General features: G+C 41.1%; 1 protein-coding gene across 2 annotated transcripts in view; it reads right to left on the bottom strand.

Annotated features, from left to right (window-relative positions):
- SETBP1 (SET binding protein 1) overlaps positions 1-19,969 on the bottom strand; it is a 393,524-nt gene that overhangs the window by 26,590 nt on the left and 346,965 nt on the right. For both annotated transcript variants that reach the window (XM_062201596.1, XM_062201597.1), the window contains exon 5: positions 5,299-5,469. In XM_062201596.1, the coding sequence (XP_062057580.1) occupies positions 5,299-5,469 (171 nt within the window). The remainder of the gene's footprint in view (positions 1-5,298; positions 5,470-19,969) is intronic.

Genomic DNA, 19,969 nt, shown 5'->3' with positions numbered 1-19,969 from the left:
CATACTGAATTTCACTCTGATTCCATTAGAATTAAAAATTTGGGGGCCAGTGCTGTAATGTAGTGAATCAAACTGCTTCCTGCAACACCAGCCTCCAATGTAGGTACCCGTTCAAGTCCTGGCTGCTCAACTTCTGATTCAGCTCCCTGATAACATGTCTGGGAAAGCAGCAGAGGATGGCCAAAGTGCTTGGGTTCCTGCACCCACATGGGAGACCATGATGAAGCTCCTGGCTCTTGGCTTCTGCCTGGTCCAGTATCAGCTGATGCAGCCATTTGGGAAGTACACTGCTGGATGGAAAATTTTGTGTGTGTGTGTGCGCGCACACACATATGTGTATATGTCTCTTCCTCTCTGTAACTCTGCCTTCAAGTAAATAAATAAATCTAAGGAAAAGACTTTATATTATCATTTATAAAGGTAATCAAGTTTTCCAGCTTAAGGTTTTGCATCTTGATTACAGATGTAGTCAACTTTGATTGGGTTGATAGTTTGGCTAATAATTAAATGGTTTATCTAATACCATTTTCTGCCATGAGAAGAAAAAGGCCTAGAGATTTAAGAGACTAGTGGCATTTAAATATTTTCACTTACTCAAGTGTACTGGCATTTTTAAAAAGCTAGGCAGATTATAGAGTTTGAGAGTAATGGATTAGCCCTGATATGAAACAGATAGAAACTAAGAACTGTGCCCACATGCTGTCTGTGTTATCTGTAGCAGAGTTAGGCCTTCAGCAGTTAAGATTCAGTGATAGTGTCCCTGATACGTGCATTTTTTTCTCCTCGGACTTAAGATGAGAAAATATTAGTGAGTACTGGTGTATGTGTGTTTGTGTATGAGAGAGAGAGAGAGAGAGAGAGAGAGAGAGAGAGAGAGAGAGAGAGAGACTATATCTATTTGATTTTCTATCATATCTAGTCAAGACTTTCAGGTACAGAACCATAGAGATTTTGCTTTCCTGGCCTTTTTCTGAGTTCTTACCTCAGTTTGGAATCAGTTATTCATATAATCTCGCCTTAAATATAAAGGGAGAACACATGTTTTAGGAGTGAAATCATGAATGCTCAATAAATTTCAATGATTCCCCTAAGAAGTTAGCTCAAAAGGCAGAAGACTAGAAATGCTGGCCTGACTCCTTCAGTTATGGATTATCTGATATGCTTATTAAATCATTCTTGGGCTAGTGTAATAGAAGGTGTTTCAAATTACGCATCACTTTGAACAAACTTTATTGAAGCTTTTACTGCATTAGCCCTAATTACTCACAATAATCATGCAGTGCTCCCTTGAAGCAGACCTTCTTTGCTGTGCCAGGGGACTGCAGCAGATCAATAGCTATTGAGCAGTTTGATCATGAAGGCTGACCTGTTTGAGCACCGGTGGTGTCCACTGCCAGCCCTCCCTCCCTCCCTCCAAGTGGCTCACACACTGACATGTTCTCAGCTGGCCACTAGCTCCTGCATCTTCCGGACTGCCTCTCCCCATAAATCAATAAATTCTTAATCAGCATGCCTCTCAGACTCTAAGAAACTGACAGATCACCTTAAACTAAAATGTTGGGGTTCCCTTGTTCATGAGCATGAGTGTACGAAATGGTGCATTTTTAAACTTTGACCAGAATATTTTGAATCATATTGTAATGTTTAAAAAATAAGTTGGGAAATTAAAAAAAAAGTTTACCAAAGATCACCTTTTTAAAAAAGCACTGTTATGACTACAAACTGATTAAATATTTGGAAAATCTGTACCAATTTACACATTCTGCAATGTGCCTATTCCCTTTTTTCCAATTGATTGTTGAGTGTTTCCAAGAACAAGCAGGCTCTTCTCAGACATCTTTCACCATATTCAGTACTGTGTAAGTGCCGAGGTATTGCCTATCAATCACTCATTTTGTCAGTGTTTTTTGAGCATCTTCTAAGTATGAAGAATTGTACTATATACCTTAGCACCATTCCTTTAAAATACATTTGTTTACTTGAGAAATAGAAACAGATACACAGAGAGTGTTCTCATTTGCTTCTCTACTCCTCAAATACTCATAATGGCCAGGGGCCAAAGCTAGGAGCCAGGAACTGAATCCGGGTCTCCCACATGGGTGGTACAAACCCAATCAGTTGAGCCATCACAGCTGCCTCCCAAGATCTGTATGATCAGGAAGCTGAAATCAGGAGCCAGAACCTGGTACTGACTCCAGACACTCTAACCTAAGATGCAAACAATTTAATTAGTGTCTTATCCATTAGACAAATGCCTGGCTGTAGTATTTTGTAACAAAATATTTTCCAATAGATTGAATTATTTTAGTAACTCTCACTGCAATATGTGGTTTTGTTAATTATTTTTGTTTTATACATCATTGAATTCACTCTTTTTTTTTTTTTTTACTCCCATCCCCTGAAGTTGTCTGGGTCTCCAAATCCATTCAATAGAAATGAAACTTATTAGAAAATAAGTTGATTTCTGTACACAACAAGGTATCATTCTAAGTTATCTTTCTCACAGTGTAAAATGGATAAAAGCACTATAAAGACAACAAAAATCAAGTGAATTGTCTCATCAGAAATATATTTGACTCCTGCATAAACATCCTACTAAATAAAATCATGTCCAGAAACAATGAACTGCCTACTATGTGCTTGTTAAAGTCATCTATCCATCAAACTATGGATTACATTCGTTGTTCTCCAAAAGAAATAGGAGTCCATTGTCAGAGAGAAATAAATCTGCCTTTGCTCACATTGGACCTATGACAGAAGTGGGATTCCACTGGAAAGCAGAAGGGAAATTATGAAATTTAGGTTCCAATCCAATTGAATGATCTCAGGCAAATTTCTGAATCTCAGGAGGCACCAGTTTCTTCACATGTGAAACAAAGTGTTGGATGCGAGCCCAGCCTGTGTGTGTCTAACTCTCTCTGGTTTGTGGGAAGTCGTTTTATCTGTGGGGATTGAAATCTCAGGAAGGTCTGGCCTCTAGCACCTGGGGTAGATCTCTGGCCTGTCCCCCCCCCCCCAAATTTTTTTGCTTAGCTGTCTAAAACCCGGAAAGAGACCAGATCTCCCCAGTTCTCTTGAGGGTCTCATTTTAGCACTGCCAAAAATAAACAGCCCACTCTTGCATCCTGAAACAAGAGTTTTGCCTTTGCTCTGATCACCAGAGATGCAGGTTTAAAAGTTGAATACTCAATTGTTTCTACCACCCACTTGGCAAATTTATAAATCACTTGCTGGACACAAATGGAGGAAGCAAGGCTATACTAGCATGTGATCCCAAGAATGGTCTCTTTCACAGTGACAGGAAAGAGTGCAAGGAAATAAATGGGTGACCACCTGTCTTTTGCCCGTGGGAAGTATCTGTGCTTGGCAAGCGAAGGCAGAAACACACAGGCTAATTTCTGAATCCGTAAAGGGAGGTCTCTAGTGGTTAACCATTGAGGTTGAATAAACAATTATCTGGGTGAGTAGTGCAGACCATGACCCAAATCTTTTACTACAGGAAGTGATGTCCTTCTGGAGTTCCAGGCATGGCACTAGTTCCCACTTCTGGGATCCTGCCCACCTGACTCTCTACCTGAGTCCCCTCCCATCAGATTGCAGGCGTAACTCCACACTCCTCTGTGATTCTCCATCCTTTAACTTCTTGATTTCCTTGATGACATTATTTATCCATCATCGCCACCCAAAACTTTTCATTTCCACCAAGTGTGTAAAAGGTGTGAAGGTGCATGATTATATTTCAGAGATGAACCAATTTTCTCAGTGCAAGATTTCCCAAATGACTGGGAAGAACATCATTTTCTAGAGATAACGATGAACTAGTCCCAGGAAAATAAGTCTTGTAGTTAGATAAGATTGTGAAATTCTGTCTGCTCCCCACTGGATCTCATAACGCACAATGGTCAGTTAAAGGCTCTGAACAGCTCTGCAGTGTGGAGATAGATATAAGGCAGCATTCCCACTCATTTAGAGATGGAAACATTTTTTAATCACAAAATACCTACTAATATTTTGCTGAGCTCAACTTGGGAATTGTCATTCCAACAATTAATTTCTGTTATTTCACTTGGGCTCATTTTCTAATTACCTATGATTCAGGAAGGAGGTAAATATGAAGACAAGTTGAGTTCTCTGCTTAAAACCGTTGACTGAGAGGATGAGCTTGGAGTGAATATTAATGAGTATCTTTTTGGGCTTCTAACAGGCATTTCTATATACTGCAATGTGCTTATCACATTTATTAACGTATTAATTCAACATTTACAGATTGTGCCATCATTCTGCATGCAATGAAGATGGTAAATATCTAAATTATGGACCCTGCCTCTGTGGTATGTAAAATTTGGTTGCAAGGGCAAAGAATTTCAGTAGAAGGCATTTTTTAGTGTGGTCTCCAAGAATGCTGTAAATTCAAAGTCGAGACACTGGATGCTATGCGTATCTGGAAAATCTGTGAGTGGTTGCTTCTGAATCTGTAGGCAGGATTGGGCATTGAGCAGGGCTGTCTCTAAGCACTGGTGGAAAGCCACAGCCACATCTTGCCATCTTGGTGGCTGGGGTGAGCTTGGCAAAGGCAGTGTTGACATAAGAGCTTGCTGGCAAAGACTGTGAGGAGTAGATATGGGTAGAAGTAGAAGGGGACAGGTCATGGAGAACTTGGGATATCTGAATAAGGAGCTATATTTTATTGAGCACTGGTGGAGACTCTGGGAACAACTGAGTAATTCATGAAATCACAGGGTAGAATAAATCGAGGCCCCAGGGAAACTCAGTGTTGACCACTCTTTAACCCCAGTGAGCAAGGTAGGTAGGAAAGTGCAGTAGCTGATAGCAATGGGCTTTGGATTCCTTACTGTCCATAGGTTCCTGGGGTAAGTTTTATTTTTAGCAAAAGTTTTACTTTATTCCTGGTTAACTTCCCTGAAAACAAAGATATAAGTATTTATTTTAGAGTTCTTCATGAGTTGCAACAGATAACATATAGACAACCCTTGATGCAGATTAATATTTATCAAGGGGTGATAGATTAATTAATACTTTATCATTTGCTGTTGTCCTTGATGGACTAATATTAGAATACACTGGCAAGCTTTTGAGAATACCATTGCCTCCAGGTTCCAGCTCATCTTAGACCTCCTCCCACTTGGAAAATGCAGTGTGGTAGAGCTCTGATGCTTAGTGTCTATGGGAGGCTGGCTCAACAGAAAATTCTTGCCTGTATTCAATAAAGCATTCCCCAGGGACCTTCTTCTTGCCCATCTTCATTGTGGGAATCCAAAGTGTTTGAAAAGTACCCACCTGTGTCTGAGGTTGCTGCAGATGCAGCCAGGAGAGATAACACTGGGGTTGGTGGAATTGCAACACTGTCCATTGCAGCTGGCTTCTTCCTGGTCATCATGGTGGACACTGAGCCCTCGTTCTTACTGTGTGCTGCCGTCTGGTCCACTTTTAAATGAGGACTTGGCATCCCTAAAACAATAATACCAAAGCCTGCAGTTACTTAAAAGGAACACAGAGACAAATAACACAAATTCTGAAAGTGATCTGAAGAAATAGTCAAATGATTTGACCTTCAAAAGGATGAAATTTTGGAATATTAAAAGAAAGGGGTAAAAAAGAGCCACAACTGGTTTTGGTTTTTGGGTCATATTAATAGTGATGGCATTCCAGGTCTGTGCTGGACTGGGCACAGACCTATGGAAACAATGCAATCCATTAGGCACAATTCTACGTTCTGAGGCTCAACAAGCCCACATTTATGGAGGTTGCACCCTATGCAGCATGAGGAATGCAGGGGATGAAAAGGCACCTCCCAACCCAGTGAGGCTTTGTATCTTGTCCAGCTGGGGTAATGAGACTAAATAAGAAGGAAAATGGGCAGCAAGTGTGAATAGGCTTGTGTTATCCTAGCCATTTGAGGAGTTCAGAGATACAGACATGAGTGTGGGAGAAGTGAGGAAAGGCTTTGTCCTGCAGCAGTTTTGAGGGAAAGGCATTCTCAGTGCTGAACAGAGCACATGCTAAGTCATGGGTGGGGAATGAACATGATCTGGATAAGAGACCAGCCTGCTGGAAGCAGATGTATGATGTGGGCACTGCAGTGTAATATTAGTCACTAGGCTATGAGTGAGTTGAATTGGTGGCCTTTAGGGACCTAGTCATAATATGCATCATAACTCATTATTATGATGCTAAAAAGCTTAGCTATTCTGGACAATTATTCCCTGAGTTTGAATCCATGCTATGTTACTTTCCAGAGGCATGATCAAGAGAAAGTTCCTTAACTTTCCAAGCTTCAAAACTTGACTTTCTACAATTTTCTATTTTACAAATAGGATAGTGATAGAACTACCTTGCAGGAGTCGTGTGAGCATCCAATGAGCTGATCCATATAAAGTTCTGAGAACATCATCTAGCACATGGTATATGCTACTTAAATGTACACTGTTGTTATTTTTCCTATCATTACTATTGTCATCATTATTGTACCCCACTGCTTCATCAGAACCAACTGTAACCAGTAATCAAAGTTTCATTTCTCTTTATTGACATGATCAAATATTTATAGGCACCTTCTATAACCCTAGCTGCAAAAAATGCCTCTGTAGCTTATCCAGGCATAAATGAAGAGAGTGAGGGTGTCTGAAACCATATCAATGGTCATCTATTCAGAATTTCTTTCTTGGCAGCCTATATGCCACTGACAGCAACAACAGCAAATTGGGCCTTATCATAGTGGATTTTCCATCCTAACCAAACAGTATCCATTTCCCCACCTTCCCCCAGCCCCAAGCCCAGCACTGCATTATCTTATAGCCACAGTGAGATCAGCCTCACTTGGGTCTTGTGACAATCCTGTGAAGCATGCAGTGTGAGTATTATTATTTTCTCAGTTTTACAGAAAAAGAGAATATCTCTAAGAGCATAAGGGAGAACTGAATAAACTCATATGCTTTGCAATGTCAGAGGTGGAAGTTTCCAAGAAACCAGATGGTAAATCCAAGGATCATCTTGGTCTACCTGGCTGTATTCCACACCTGACCATTACCTTAATCTGTCATGAGCATGATTCAAGATGAAGATGCAGAAGCCTTAGTACCATACCTGGTAAAGGTACCTATAATCACCTAAGGAGAAAGTCATGCTGACATTTTCACATTTTCATTTACCATCTACTGACTTCCTCCTACTCTTCATCTCAGTCTCTGAGAATTCTGCTTGAGACCCATGATTAACAAAATCATTTATGCTTTTTTTTTTTTTTTAGATTTTGAGTTCATAGCATTTTGAAGGTGGGTATAGACAAACAGCAAGTTCTATGAAAGACTGCAAGGCATTTCATTGAGAAATCAGGATGTAGAGTTAACATGTATAGTACACCCCATTTGTAAAATAGGCAGGTATGCCAGTAGTGGGCTATATCCAGCCATAGAACATGCTTAAATACTTATAGACTCATCTATAAGGATATATATTCAAACAGTTAACATTAGTCATGGTGAAGAAGGAGAGCTCAGGGAAGACTGGCGAGGAAGAGAAAATGCTTATTTTTACTACTTATTATTCTTTACTGTTAATATTTTCAAAACTGAACATTTATCGATCCTTTTTCATTGAGAAAATAAATTAAATTTTGAAAATATCTAGAAACCTATTAGAATAGAAAGGTGTACTTTAACAACTGGTTGCTAACAAATCTGGCAATGGAGAGATAAAAATTTCCTACTAAAATTTATATTTATTTATTTTTATTTTTGAAAGGCAGAGAGAGAGAGAGAGCCAGCTTGCATTCACTGGCTCACTCCCTAAATGCTGGCAACAGCTGGGATTGAGCTAAACTGAAATCAGGAGTCCAAACTCAATCTGGCTCTCCAACATGGACAGCCAAGTATTTAAATCATCACCTGCTGCCTCCCAGAGTGCATATTATCAGGAAGCTGGAATTGTAAACATAACCAGGACTTGAACCTAGGCACTCTGATATGGGATGCAGATGTACCAAGTGGCGGTGTCTTAACTGTTTCACCGAACGACGGCTCCTGAATTCCTCATTTTGCTACTTTGCACCACCACAGTAGAATTCCACAAACTAGATGCATGTGCACTTTCCATAGAACCCCCTCCGTCCACTGTAAGCCATCAGAGTTCTCTTGGATAAGAGCGTTTTGGAAAAATTCACTGGTATGTTATCTATGTACTGATGGACACTGTTGGGACAGATAGTTCTTTGTTCAAATTATGATATGCTCTGGGTATGAAGGCCATAAACAGGATTAGTAGTTGGATATTTAACTCTCACTTGGGAAGAAATTGATTTCAAGTGATTTTAATTGTACCCATTTTCATGCAAATGTTCACAATCCAAATTAGTCTCAGTCTGCATCATCTCATTAAAGTTGATCGGATCATACCTCTGTTGGGCATACTTTGCTACTTAAGTGTTTATGTTACAGAATACATTAAAAGTAATAAAATGGTACTTAAAACACTCTATAATTCAAATTGTCACTCTTTAGCTCTCTTGAAAACCCTAGATAATTTAGGATTTCCTAGATTATAGTACTGCTTGCTGGTTGACATCCAATGAATTTGAAAACAAATGGAAAAAAAAAAAAGCTCTGACATATTATCAGTCACTTTGGGATTTTGAAAGGATAACGGAAACAATCCCAGGAACAACATAACATAGGCAAGAATGTTCAATGAATTTTAAACCAAGGCTAGTCTGTAAGCACTTAATCCACAGTATCTGAGAGCAGAGGTCTCTTGAGATAGGGGTGATGACTGCTTGTTGGGAGACAGCATTGGGCAGGGTGGCCACTGGAAGTCTTAATTTGCCTCCATTCCAAGTGACAGCTGATGCTCCATGGTATATGATGGCAAAGAGGTAGAACAATTAGAAACCCTTTTTCTAGCATGATTTTGGCTTCACACTCCTTGTAGAAAGGGATTTTAGAGGCTGGAGGTTGATGGATTTCAAGGAAATGCAGAAAACGCCTGGTGTTGACTGGCCCATTGAGATGTAGCACCACTGCTTATACTGGAGCATGAATAAAGGCAAGGGTTGCTATGATCTGGGTAGGCATCACTGCCCCAAACTCAGAAAGGAGGCCATGGGGAGCACCCTTGGTACAGGCTTATGCAGCATCCTTAAACCTCAACACAAGCCATATTGCACTGAGGTTTGCATATTTGGCATCCAGCACGTTTTTAAAGGAGGAAATAACAATGCTAATAGCTTTGTGGATTCAACATCTGTTCATAATTAAAAGACAGAGCCAAGAGGAAATTAAAAAAAATGTTAAACCTATATGAAAACATTCTGTCATAACCTGTTGACCTCTATTGATAAGTTAAAAAAAGTCTTTGAAACTGTGCTGTAGCCTATCAAGGGACAGTCACTCATTTTCAATGGTAATTTCTCATACACCACTTATCCCCTCAAACCTCTACCTGCACACCATGTTTGCATTAGGGACTTGATTTATGGATTCCTACGCCTTCTATGTAGACGCTGACTTCCTGTTGCCTTGGTTACTTGGAGCTCAGTTCAAGGTTAAACTACTCCCAAATCAAAATCAGTGGCAGACGCTGCATCTAGTGGCCAGGTTATTGACTGCCCTGGGATGCAAAAAGGTCAGAGACCAAGGCACTGTTTACTGCCTGAAGGGTGAGTCAATAGCTCCAATATTTTGATTCTGTTTCCTCCGAAGTAGTAGCTGCTGCTCAATTACTTCTTCCCCAGGTTGCTCAAGGTCACAGGAGTCATTGAAGAAAAGCAGAGTCTATGATGGCTGACTTTCCCAGGGTCCCTTTAATGATCTCTATGACCTTGGATAATAAAAACCAGCCTCACCTTAGAGAGATTTGTATGTTGCTCTATGGTTGATAAAGCTGGTTTATCTATTTTAACTCACTTTCTGTACAGGGAAAGAGACAAAACCCTTTTGAGGGATGACTATTTTTTACTCTCCCTTTTTAATGAGGAAAGAGATTCAGAGAGGTCATATGATTTACTTAAATTCAGACAGCTGGGAAGACGGGGGTAAAATGAAGATTCTTTATCTCCCATTGGGTTCTCATTCTGTACAGTTTCTTTATAATAAAGGAGATGATGGAATCATCACTGAGGGTCATATGTAATTTGTTTTGCATCATCTACCACAGAGAGCAGTATATCCGGCTGATAGTATGTGATTAATATAGGATTGCCCAATAGTTTAATTAAATCCCTAATTCTTAGATTTGCAAATGCAGGTGTTTCCTGGTAACAAAGCCTTGGCTGGCATGGTGTGAGAAGCTGACACCACTGGGATGGCCAGTCCCTTCAGTCACCTCCCCAGCTGCAGAATGCCGAGTTTGGCATGGATTTGGAGTTATGCTATGTTGCACAGTTACTGGTCTTTAATTTGCAAAGAGCTTTAACATGCATTGTGTGCTTTTTGCTCCATGCAGCATCCCTGTGGATGACAAGAGGCAGATGGTTAAACTCTCCACTCCCAAACAAGGAAAAAGAGGCACAGAGGACCGGATGATTTGTCCAAGTACAAAAATCATGTGGCCGGCGCCGTGGCTCAACAGGCTAATCCTCCACCTTGCGGCGCCGGCACACCGGGTTCTAGTCCCAGTCGGGGCACCGATCCTGTCCCGGTTGCCCCTCTTCCAGGCCAGCTCTCTGCTGCGGCCAGGGAGTGCAGTGGAGGATGGCCCAAGTGCTTGGGCTCTGCACCCTGTGGGAGACCAGGAGAAGCACCTGGCTCCTGCCATCGGAACAGCGCGGTGTGCCGGCCGCAGCGCGCTACCGCGGTGGCCATTGGAGGGTGAACCAACGGCAAAAGGAAGACCTTTCTCTGTCTCTCTCTCTCACTGTCCACTCTGCCTGTCTTAAAAAAAAAAAAAATTAAAAAAAAAAATCATGTGTGTAGACGAAGCGAGGCTGAGATCCATGTCTCTTGATTCAACCTGAAGTTTTTGTTTTGTTTTGTTTTGTTTTTTTTACAGGCAGATTTAGACAGTGAGAGAGAGAGACACAGAGAGAAAGGTCTTCCTTCCGTTGGTTCAGCCCCCAAATGGCCGCTATGGCCAGCACGCTATGCTGATCCAAAGCCAGGAGCCAGGTGCTTCCTCCTGGTCTCCCATGTGGTGCAGGGCCCAAGCACTTGGGCCATCCTCCACTGCCCTCCCAGGCCACAGCAGAGAGCTGGACTGGAAGAGGAGCAACCGGGACAGAACTGACGCCCCAACCAGGACTAGAAGCTGGGGTGTCAGTGCCGCAGGCAGAGGATTAGCCTCGTGAGCTGTGGCGCCGGCCCAATCTGGGGTTCTTAACTTCCTCATAACTTGTTGACTTTTGGGTAAACCAGTAAGTGCACATTTTCACAAGAGGAAGCTATTCCTGAAAACTTGATAATGATGTCTACTCTAACATACTGGTTATCTATTCAAATTCTTCCATTGTTCTTTTTTGCTGTTTGCAAATGAACTCCACTCATGTCAGTAGAAGGATTCTGTTACTGAGAAAAGCAAAATCAAGCAAGAGAGACTCTTAGGATTTGGGAGATGATATTTTTTGTTCCAGAGTCAACAAAAATTTTATTTTTGTTGTATCATTTTACTCCTTAATCCAACAAATATTTATTGAACATCTACTATACTAGGGATATGGCATTAGTCAAACAGTACAAGTCCCTATTTTTTAAGAATTGCATTATTTTTAGAGTTGTATTCTAATAGCCTCTGCATAGCATTACATTAGTTGTGACTTTGTATAAAGGCAGAAAGAGGTCCCTTAATACTTTTGTAATCATCACTGCAATTCACATGGCATCCTTAGGTGAAAGAGAAAAAGGCATGCTCTCCAGGTGGATACAGAACAGTGGACACAGAGCCTAGCAAAGAGAGGAGACTGCTGTGCAAACTAGAAAATGGCATCATTTGTGGTGTGCACATGCATTCCCTGGACTCCAATCTTGGAGAGAAGAGCATGAGTTGGATTCTAGCAACATTTCCCTTTCAAGCCAGGTGCTGGAAATGTCAGACCACCTGCTCAATTTGAGGTGGTGGTCATGTCAACATTTACTTTGTGTCAGATGAGTTTTACTTTATTCTGGGACCTTAAGAGATAAAACCTAGGCATGATAACTCTTAAGGGGTGGAACTATGGCACAGTGGGTTAAGGCCCCAGTCTGCAGCACCAGCATCACATATGGGCACCAGTTCAAGTCCTGGCTGTTCCACTTTGATCCAGCTCTCTGCTAGGGCTTGTGAAAGCAGTAGAAGATGGCCGAAGTTCTTGGGCCCTTGCACCCGCAAGGGAGCAACACGCATGGGAGGCCTGGTGGAAGGTCCTGGCTTTTGGCTTTGGATCAGCTCATCTCTGGTTGTTGTGGTCATTTGAGGAGTGAACCAGCAGATGGAAGATCTCTTTCTCTCTCTCTCTCTCTCTGCCTCTACCTCTCTCTGGAACTCTATCTTTCAGATAAATAAAATAAATCTTAAAAAAAGAGATCACTCTTAAGTAAAGTACTTTTAACTGTAGCTAGAATCAATCATTTTGAATTAAGGAATGATCTGAGAGCTGCCTAGCAAAACTGGGAAGTTAATTTCTCTATCTTCACAGAGATGGTACAAAGTGGAGAGTGGATAAGACAAAAACACCTACAAAGTGATAAACCAAAAAGCCAAATGAGTTATCCATGAATTAAGAGGAAAATGAGATCTCAGTAGGCTTGGAGGTGGTATTCTGCTGATTCATTTATTAGTTCAACATTTATTAAGAATGTTTAAGTGCCAGGCATTATTAGGACCTATGAATCTGAATGGAGCTAAACATCCAAAAAGGAAAACAAACACAGGTAGAAACATCACAGTCTGCAAGAGGAGAGGGAGGAATTGCTAGGGCTGGGAAATGACAAGAACAAAAGCAGAAATAAGAGTGTTTTGATGAGTCATTAAAAATACATGAAGATATGCTTTGGAAGGCAACTTACAAAAATCAAGTCCATATCTCTTTGTCAGGTACAGTTAGTATCTGTCTCCAATAGGTTGTCTTACCATCTGGCTATACTACAGGACTTATCTCTTTTTCATAACTGCATGTTTATTTCTCTGACAATTCTTGTAGGCAGCAGCAAAGTTCTAGATGTCAGGAAACACGTCTCACTTTCCTTTGGTTCCCCAGTACTGGGCTTGATAGATCCTAGGTACCCAGAGATGTTGGATGGACAGAAGGACAAATGGAACTCTTCTAGGAAGCTGCCCTTGCTACTTTAGCTTACACATGCTTCTCTATTCTAAAAGTCTCTCTTCAGTGCAGCATAGAATTGAGTGAAGAATATGTGACAGTACTTCAAAATGGAAAATGGAAGCAAAGACAGCTTAGTTTGTTGAAAAAATTTTGAAATTTATGCATAGTTTTTTCATTAGTAATACATAATTTCCATGAACCTTTTGAAAACCCCTCATATTCTTTGGAATATGACTATCTGCTTTACTAGTTGTGTAATTTGGGGCAAATTATATGAACTCTCTGCATCTGAATTTCTTCATCTGTTAAAATAGGTTGTTGTGAGGCCAGCGCCACGGCTTAATAGGCTAATCCTCCGCCTGCGGTGCCAGCACCCGGGCTTCTAGTCCTAGTTGGGGCGCCAGACTCTGTCCTGGTTGCCTCTCTTACAGGCCAGCTCTCTGCTGTGGCCTGGGAGTGCAGTGAAGGATGGCCCAAGTCCCTGGGCCCTGCACCTGCATGGAAGACCAGGAGAAGCACCTGGCTCCTGGCTTCGGATCAGTGCGGTGCGCCGGCCGCAGTGGCCATTGGAGGGTGAACCAACAGTAAAGGAAGACCTTTCTCTCTCTCTCTCTCTCTCTCACTGTCTACTCTGTCTGTCAAAAAAAAAAAAAAAAGATTGTTGTGAAGACTGGAGGAATTTACATATTGTGGTAACAGAAAATAGTGTTCTCTCTCCCAAGATGTCCCCACCCTAATTCCTAGAACCTGTTATATAATATGGCAAAGGAGAATTAAGATTGCAGATAGAATTGATATTGCTAAGTAGGTAACCTTAAGAAGGGGAGAGTATCTTTTATTGTCTAGAAGGCCACAATGTAATCACAATGGCCCAGTAAAGAGTAGAAGGCAGAAGAGGAGAGTCAGAGAAAAGAGATAAGATGTTGTTGCTGCTTGGAATATAGAGGAAGGGGCCGTGAGTGAGTCAAGGAATGCAGATGGACTCTGGAATCTGGAAAACAAGGAAATGAGTCTCCCTTATTAGTTCCCAATCAGGAATGTAGCTTTGTGGACACCTTGGTTTTAGCTCGGTGAGACCCATTTTGGGTTTCCAATTTCCAGAAGTGTAAGTAATACATCTGTGTTGCTTACTCCGCTAAGTTTGTATGTAATTTCTTATAGTAACAAGAGAAGATGTAAAACTCCTAAAAGTTACAATTTTCTAGAGTTGAAGCTCATAGAAAGCAGATTTTGAAAGAGTCGTATAGGAAGCACATATAACTAGAAGAAAGATGGAAAATATGATCAAATTTAAGAATTTATACTTTCTAAATCTCTATTTTCCCCTCATTTCCCTGTGCCTTCCTCAAGCTTATTAAATCTTTATGGGCAAATACATTAAGGAGTCATATAGCAGTACTTTTGCAAGTTTTAGGACTGCACTGTCTTACTACAAATTGTCTCATTTTAAACTTATTTCATACATTCAAGTTTTGTGTGTCCTCTATAAAATCTAAATTTCTTCAGAAACAGACTTCATATCTTTTTAGCAGAAGAATGACACAAAGAAACTAGTCATGAATACCTACAGGCAATAAATTGTATTAGAGAGATTAATTTTTAAATATGAAAGTTAAGATTATAATTATGAGCACTAGGCTCTTGCAAATTCTTCTCCTCACTTCCTGGATGAAAATGAGCAAGACTTGATACTTCTTCCAGCTTTGGTTTCCTGTTGGTCATAACCCATTCTAGCTCTACTGTTCTATGGTTTCTAGATTTAGGGTAATCGCTAAACACTCTGACCAGTTCTTGCTTCTCTTGCATCAGAAGTGCAGTAATGGACTGAAAAGTTAACATTTTTTGTTCACTGGAACCTGGTGAAAGATTACATTAAAGAATATTTTGTCCTATGTGGTACTTTTTAATGATGCAAGAGTCACTCTCTCTCTTGATCCTGTAGTTAAGTGGTCATGCCTGCTAAAAGTGTTTACTATAGAAGTGCCAAATGATATCTTTTAGAATGGAGATATATCAACTATCAAAACTGCAGGAAGGAGACTTTCAAAGTCAGAGGTTTCCAATCTTTCTGCATCTCAGGCATCAAATACATTTCTTGGGATGGTGTGAGGGGAAGTACATAGAAACACAAAGAACAAATTTTGTACCCAGCTTAAAGTTCATAGCTACTTTTTGGCTAGATTGAGAATACTTGCCTGATTAAGTTGATTCCTAGACACACATACATACACACACACACACCACATTCACAAACATACACACACTGTAGAATGACAATGGCACACACCAAATGACAGAATGACAATGACTCACACCAAACAGAATGCCATTATAATTGTACCCATAATATGCGGATGATGGAGTGGTATATGTTCTGTGAAAAATATAACAGATTTACAAAAGGTTATTATCAAGGGAGGGACCAATGCATACATGCAGGTAAAACCAATTTAGCACAGCCTTAGTGATCAGTCAAAGCATTTTATAAGCTATTGCTGAACACATATGAGCTTCAGCAAAGTAAATCCAGGTAATTCGGAGTTCGAAGGAAACTAGTCCAGCCCTTTTTCGGCATCTGAGCCCCAGAATGCAGACCAGACTTGCTTTGCTTAGTGCCACATGCAGAGAAGTGCAGAAACATGACTCTGATCCTCGCCATGTACTAAGATGGGCTCTGCACAAAATGCTGGCTTCATGCTACAGGGATTCCTTATGAGACTTCCCAGATCAAGTATTCTTGCTCTCCTTGTGCATGTTTGTTATTCTATACTCTCAGAATGCCTTAGAAAGGAGCCAAACAACAAAATGCCTGATGAGATATAAGCTATAGTACCACTGTCTCTGGAAGATTCTTCCCTAGATTCTCCATAATGTGAAGGGCCTAGTAATCAATGCCAGTTACCATAAGCATTTTTTGTAGCGTCTTCCTTTTTACCTCTAGAGTACACAGTACAGAGCACATCTGCATGGTAATACAGATATCTGGATGCTAACTGGGTCACCTTATTTGCATTTTGATTACAGCTTATTTAGAAGCCACACTGAGAAAAGAGCTTGATATCAGGAGCTTAGTGCATGTGTGTACATAAATATATGTATAAATAGATAAAAACACATTTAGTGGTTTGTGAAAGATCAGTCCAATATGTACTCATCTCTCATGTATGTCTCTCATGGACATATCTGTAGAAGTCTGGCCATGTAGCAATGTTGGAATTCTAAATATGGTCATGGAATCTATTATTCTTGGTGCAATACTGTCCACTGTATCTTGCTAGGTAAATCAATTTAGAGTATATCTTTTAAGTATGAGAAAGCTGCATTGTTTTAAGAGCTATATTGATGTCCTTTCGTCAAATCACCTACTTTATTTCACTATTTGAATTCACCCTATAGAATTCAAACATACTGTGACTGTGTGAGGGCATGCACATATAGACACAGAACCAGCGCTAGAAAAGATTTCCTCTTTGCAATAGAGGAGAAAAAAAATCACAGCAACTGAGACCCATCATTAGATAGATCTCCTAATCTTTATCTCTAGTAGTTCAGTCAGACGAGCTAATACCATGATGATGGCTTTGAAATCTCTTAGGAATTGGATGAGGAGAAGCGATAGTGATGAACTCCCAGCTAATAAACACAGAGTGCTTATTTCGGCAGAATGATCAATTTCTAGATGTCCTGAGGCTTGTCTGATACAGTTGATTTACTCATCCTCGCTTACCTCACTAATAAAGCCAAAGTCCACCATCAGATTACAGGGGTGCCTGGGATTTCTTAAAGGGGCAGAAGAAAGCCAGGGTAGTATTCTTCACCTCCCTCTGAGCAAAACTCCCGCCCACAGTCCTTGGGACCCCAGCTGCCTTCCTCTGCTGACACTCTGCTCTCAATAGACTTTGGGCTAGTACAGTAATACAGGCAATTAATTTGTTATCTTGTTAGTGGAAATTTAATGCGATGATCTAAAAGAACTCTTACATATTGTGATAAACTTTAGTGCCTCCGGGTGGCTCCCCTCACATTGGGCTCATTTCACATCTCATCCATTATGTAAATGAGATTTAGAAATAGTTGAGTTTCACTAATGTAGCACAACTCTGATGGATTGGAGAGTCAGTCCTACTGAAACTAATGAGGTTAAATGCATCTCAACATTCCTTTCTACTTGGTTAATTCTGAAAGCCCCTGTTCAAGATATGGACGCAGCACATTATTTTCAACCATTCTCTTAAGGTAATTTCCCTATTGCCTGGCCCCAACACAAAGTCTGGTTTACATGGTGCCTGCATTGCTTCTAATCACTGCATGGTGGACACAGCTAATGGACAACATGGCATTACATTGTAGGAAGACTGATGACATGACTTAAATCAAAGGCAAGTACTTTATAGTTAATGCACCTAAGGAGACCTCGCAGTCATCCCAAGAAGAGCTGGCTATGGGGACCACAGTTTTCCAGAAGTATACAGTGGAGAAGAATTCTTGGTGGGGCTTGAGATGAGAGAAAAATACTTACCTAGTCACTGAGTAGGTTTGGAACAAGCAAAGAGATGACTTTGATTCCAAGCTTCATAGGGAGGGGCGGTATTTGGCAGAGCAGTTGAGACGCTGCTTAGGATGCCTGCCTCTCATGGAAGAGTGCCTAGACTGGAGACCCTACTCTGCTTCTGATTCTAGCTTCGTGATAATGTGCACCTTGGGTGGGAGCAGATGATGGTCTCAAGTGGTTGAATTACTACCACCAACCTGGGAGACAGAGATTGACTTCCCAATTCCTGGCTTGGACTGGCCAATGCTTGCTATCACAAGCATTTAAGGGAGTTAACTAGCAATTGTAAGCTCTCTGCCTGTTTCTCTGTGTCTCTCTGACTCTGAAATAAGTAAGTGGGTGAATAAAGAAAGAAAGAAAACACAAAAATTCACAGGAGAGTCTACTCTAGTTACTCAGGGACTAGATGTGAGATAAGGATTAAAGAATGAGGACATCTGCTCTCTGGATTTCCTTTGGAAGGCCAACAAATGGGAGTTCCAAAGACCAGAGGCTTCTAAAAGAAGAAATACATTTCAGAAGAAGCAGCCTCAAACTGGTCAGAGACAAACAGCCAAGAGAGTGTGCACCAGATGCTAGTTCTGAATCAAAACTACCTACATCTTTTCTTGCCTTGAACAATGGGAGAGGGCTTGAATGGAGGAAAATAAAGCAAAAATGGGAGTCAGAGGCATTCCAGGTAAGGATCAGCATCCAAATGTGTAGGCAGTAATTGGGGAATACACCACTTAGAGGGAAAGGAATTTTAAGCTGATAGATAAGGCCATGACTCTGGAGCCTGACAGTCCTTGGCTTAAATCCCACCTCTGTCCCTTAAACAGGTATTTGAACTTATGCAGGTGATTTTACCTCTAAAGCTTCAGTTTCACTCTTTTCTTTTCTTTCTATTTTTAAAGATTTATTTATTGATTTGAAAGGCAGAGTTAGTGAAGGGGGAGAGAGAGAGAGAGAAGGTATTCTATCTGGTGGTTCACTCCCCCAAATGGCCACAATGGCTGGAGCTGGGCTGATCCCATGCCAGGAGCCAGGAGCTTCTTCCAGGTCTCCCACTTGGATATAGAGGCCCAAGGACCTGGAGCATCTTCTACTGCTTTCCCAGGCCATAGAAGAGAGCTGGATCGGAAGTGAAGCATCCAGGACTCGAATCAGAGCCCATATGGGATGCTGGCACTGCAGGCAGTGGTTTAACCCACTACGCCACAGTGCTGGCCCCTGTTTCATTATTTTAAAAAACGTTCACTAAACCACGTGTCTCAGAGGTTTATCATGAGGGTTAAATGAGATGATAATGCCTATAAAATGCTTAGCAGAATGCCTGGCACAGAGAATAGGTTCAGAACAGGTCTGCCAGCCAAAGGTCCAGGGAACTTGAGATATTTAAAAGGTAATAAGGATTGGGGCTGGTGCGGTGGTGCAGCAGGTTAAGGCCCTAGCCTATAGCTTTGGCATCCCATATGGGCACTGGTTTGAATCCCAGTTGCTCCACTTCTAAACCAGCTCCCTGCTAATGCACCTTGGGAAAGCAGCAGAAGATGGCTCACGTGTTTGGGACCCTGCATCTTCACAGGAAAGCCCTAAGAAGCTCTTGGCTCCTGGCTTTGGGTCAGCTCAGCTCTGGCTGTTGCAGCCACGTGGGGAGTGAACCAGCAGATGGAGTGCATCTCTCTCTCTGCCTCTACTTTTCTGTAACTCTGACTTCCAAGTAAATAAATAAATCTTGAAAAAAAAAAAAGATAATTAGGGTAAAGGCTACCAAATGTCTGACTGAAGGGCTCCCAATTTGGAAAAGAGGTTGCTAACCAAGGAACTGATCCCTCAATACAATCCCAACCTACTACCAGCTCTGGAAAGCTGGGACCCCAGTGAACAAAGTTGCTTCAACTCTGAAACATTCAACTTGAAGCAACATTCTCAATGAGTTGTTGGTGGTTGATACTAAGCAAGTAGTTTTGTTCATGTACCAATTTAATTTAGCAAAAGTTTCAGTGCCTACTGTGAACATAGCAACTCCAGATCCTTTGGGGGACAGTTAAAATATAAGAAACAGTCCAGTCTTTGGGCAGCCGAGTATCTAGTTGAAGAAACAAGATGCAGGAACAAGAAATTTAAATAAAAATAACAATCTCCCCTGAGCTGAACAGACCACCCATATTACTTGCCATTTCACTTGG

This window comes from Lepus europaeus, chromosome 9 (assembly GCF_033115175.1).
Source record: "Lepus europaeus isolate LE1 chromosome 9, mLepTim1.pri, whole genome shotgun sequence".
Taxonomy (NCBI): domain Eukaryota; kingdom Metazoa; phylum Chordata; class Mammalia; order Lagomorpha; family Leporidae; genus Lepus; species Lepus europaeus.
The sequence above is the reverse complement of the archived record's forward strand: the minus strand, read 5'-3'. Positions and strand labels throughout refer to the sequence as shown.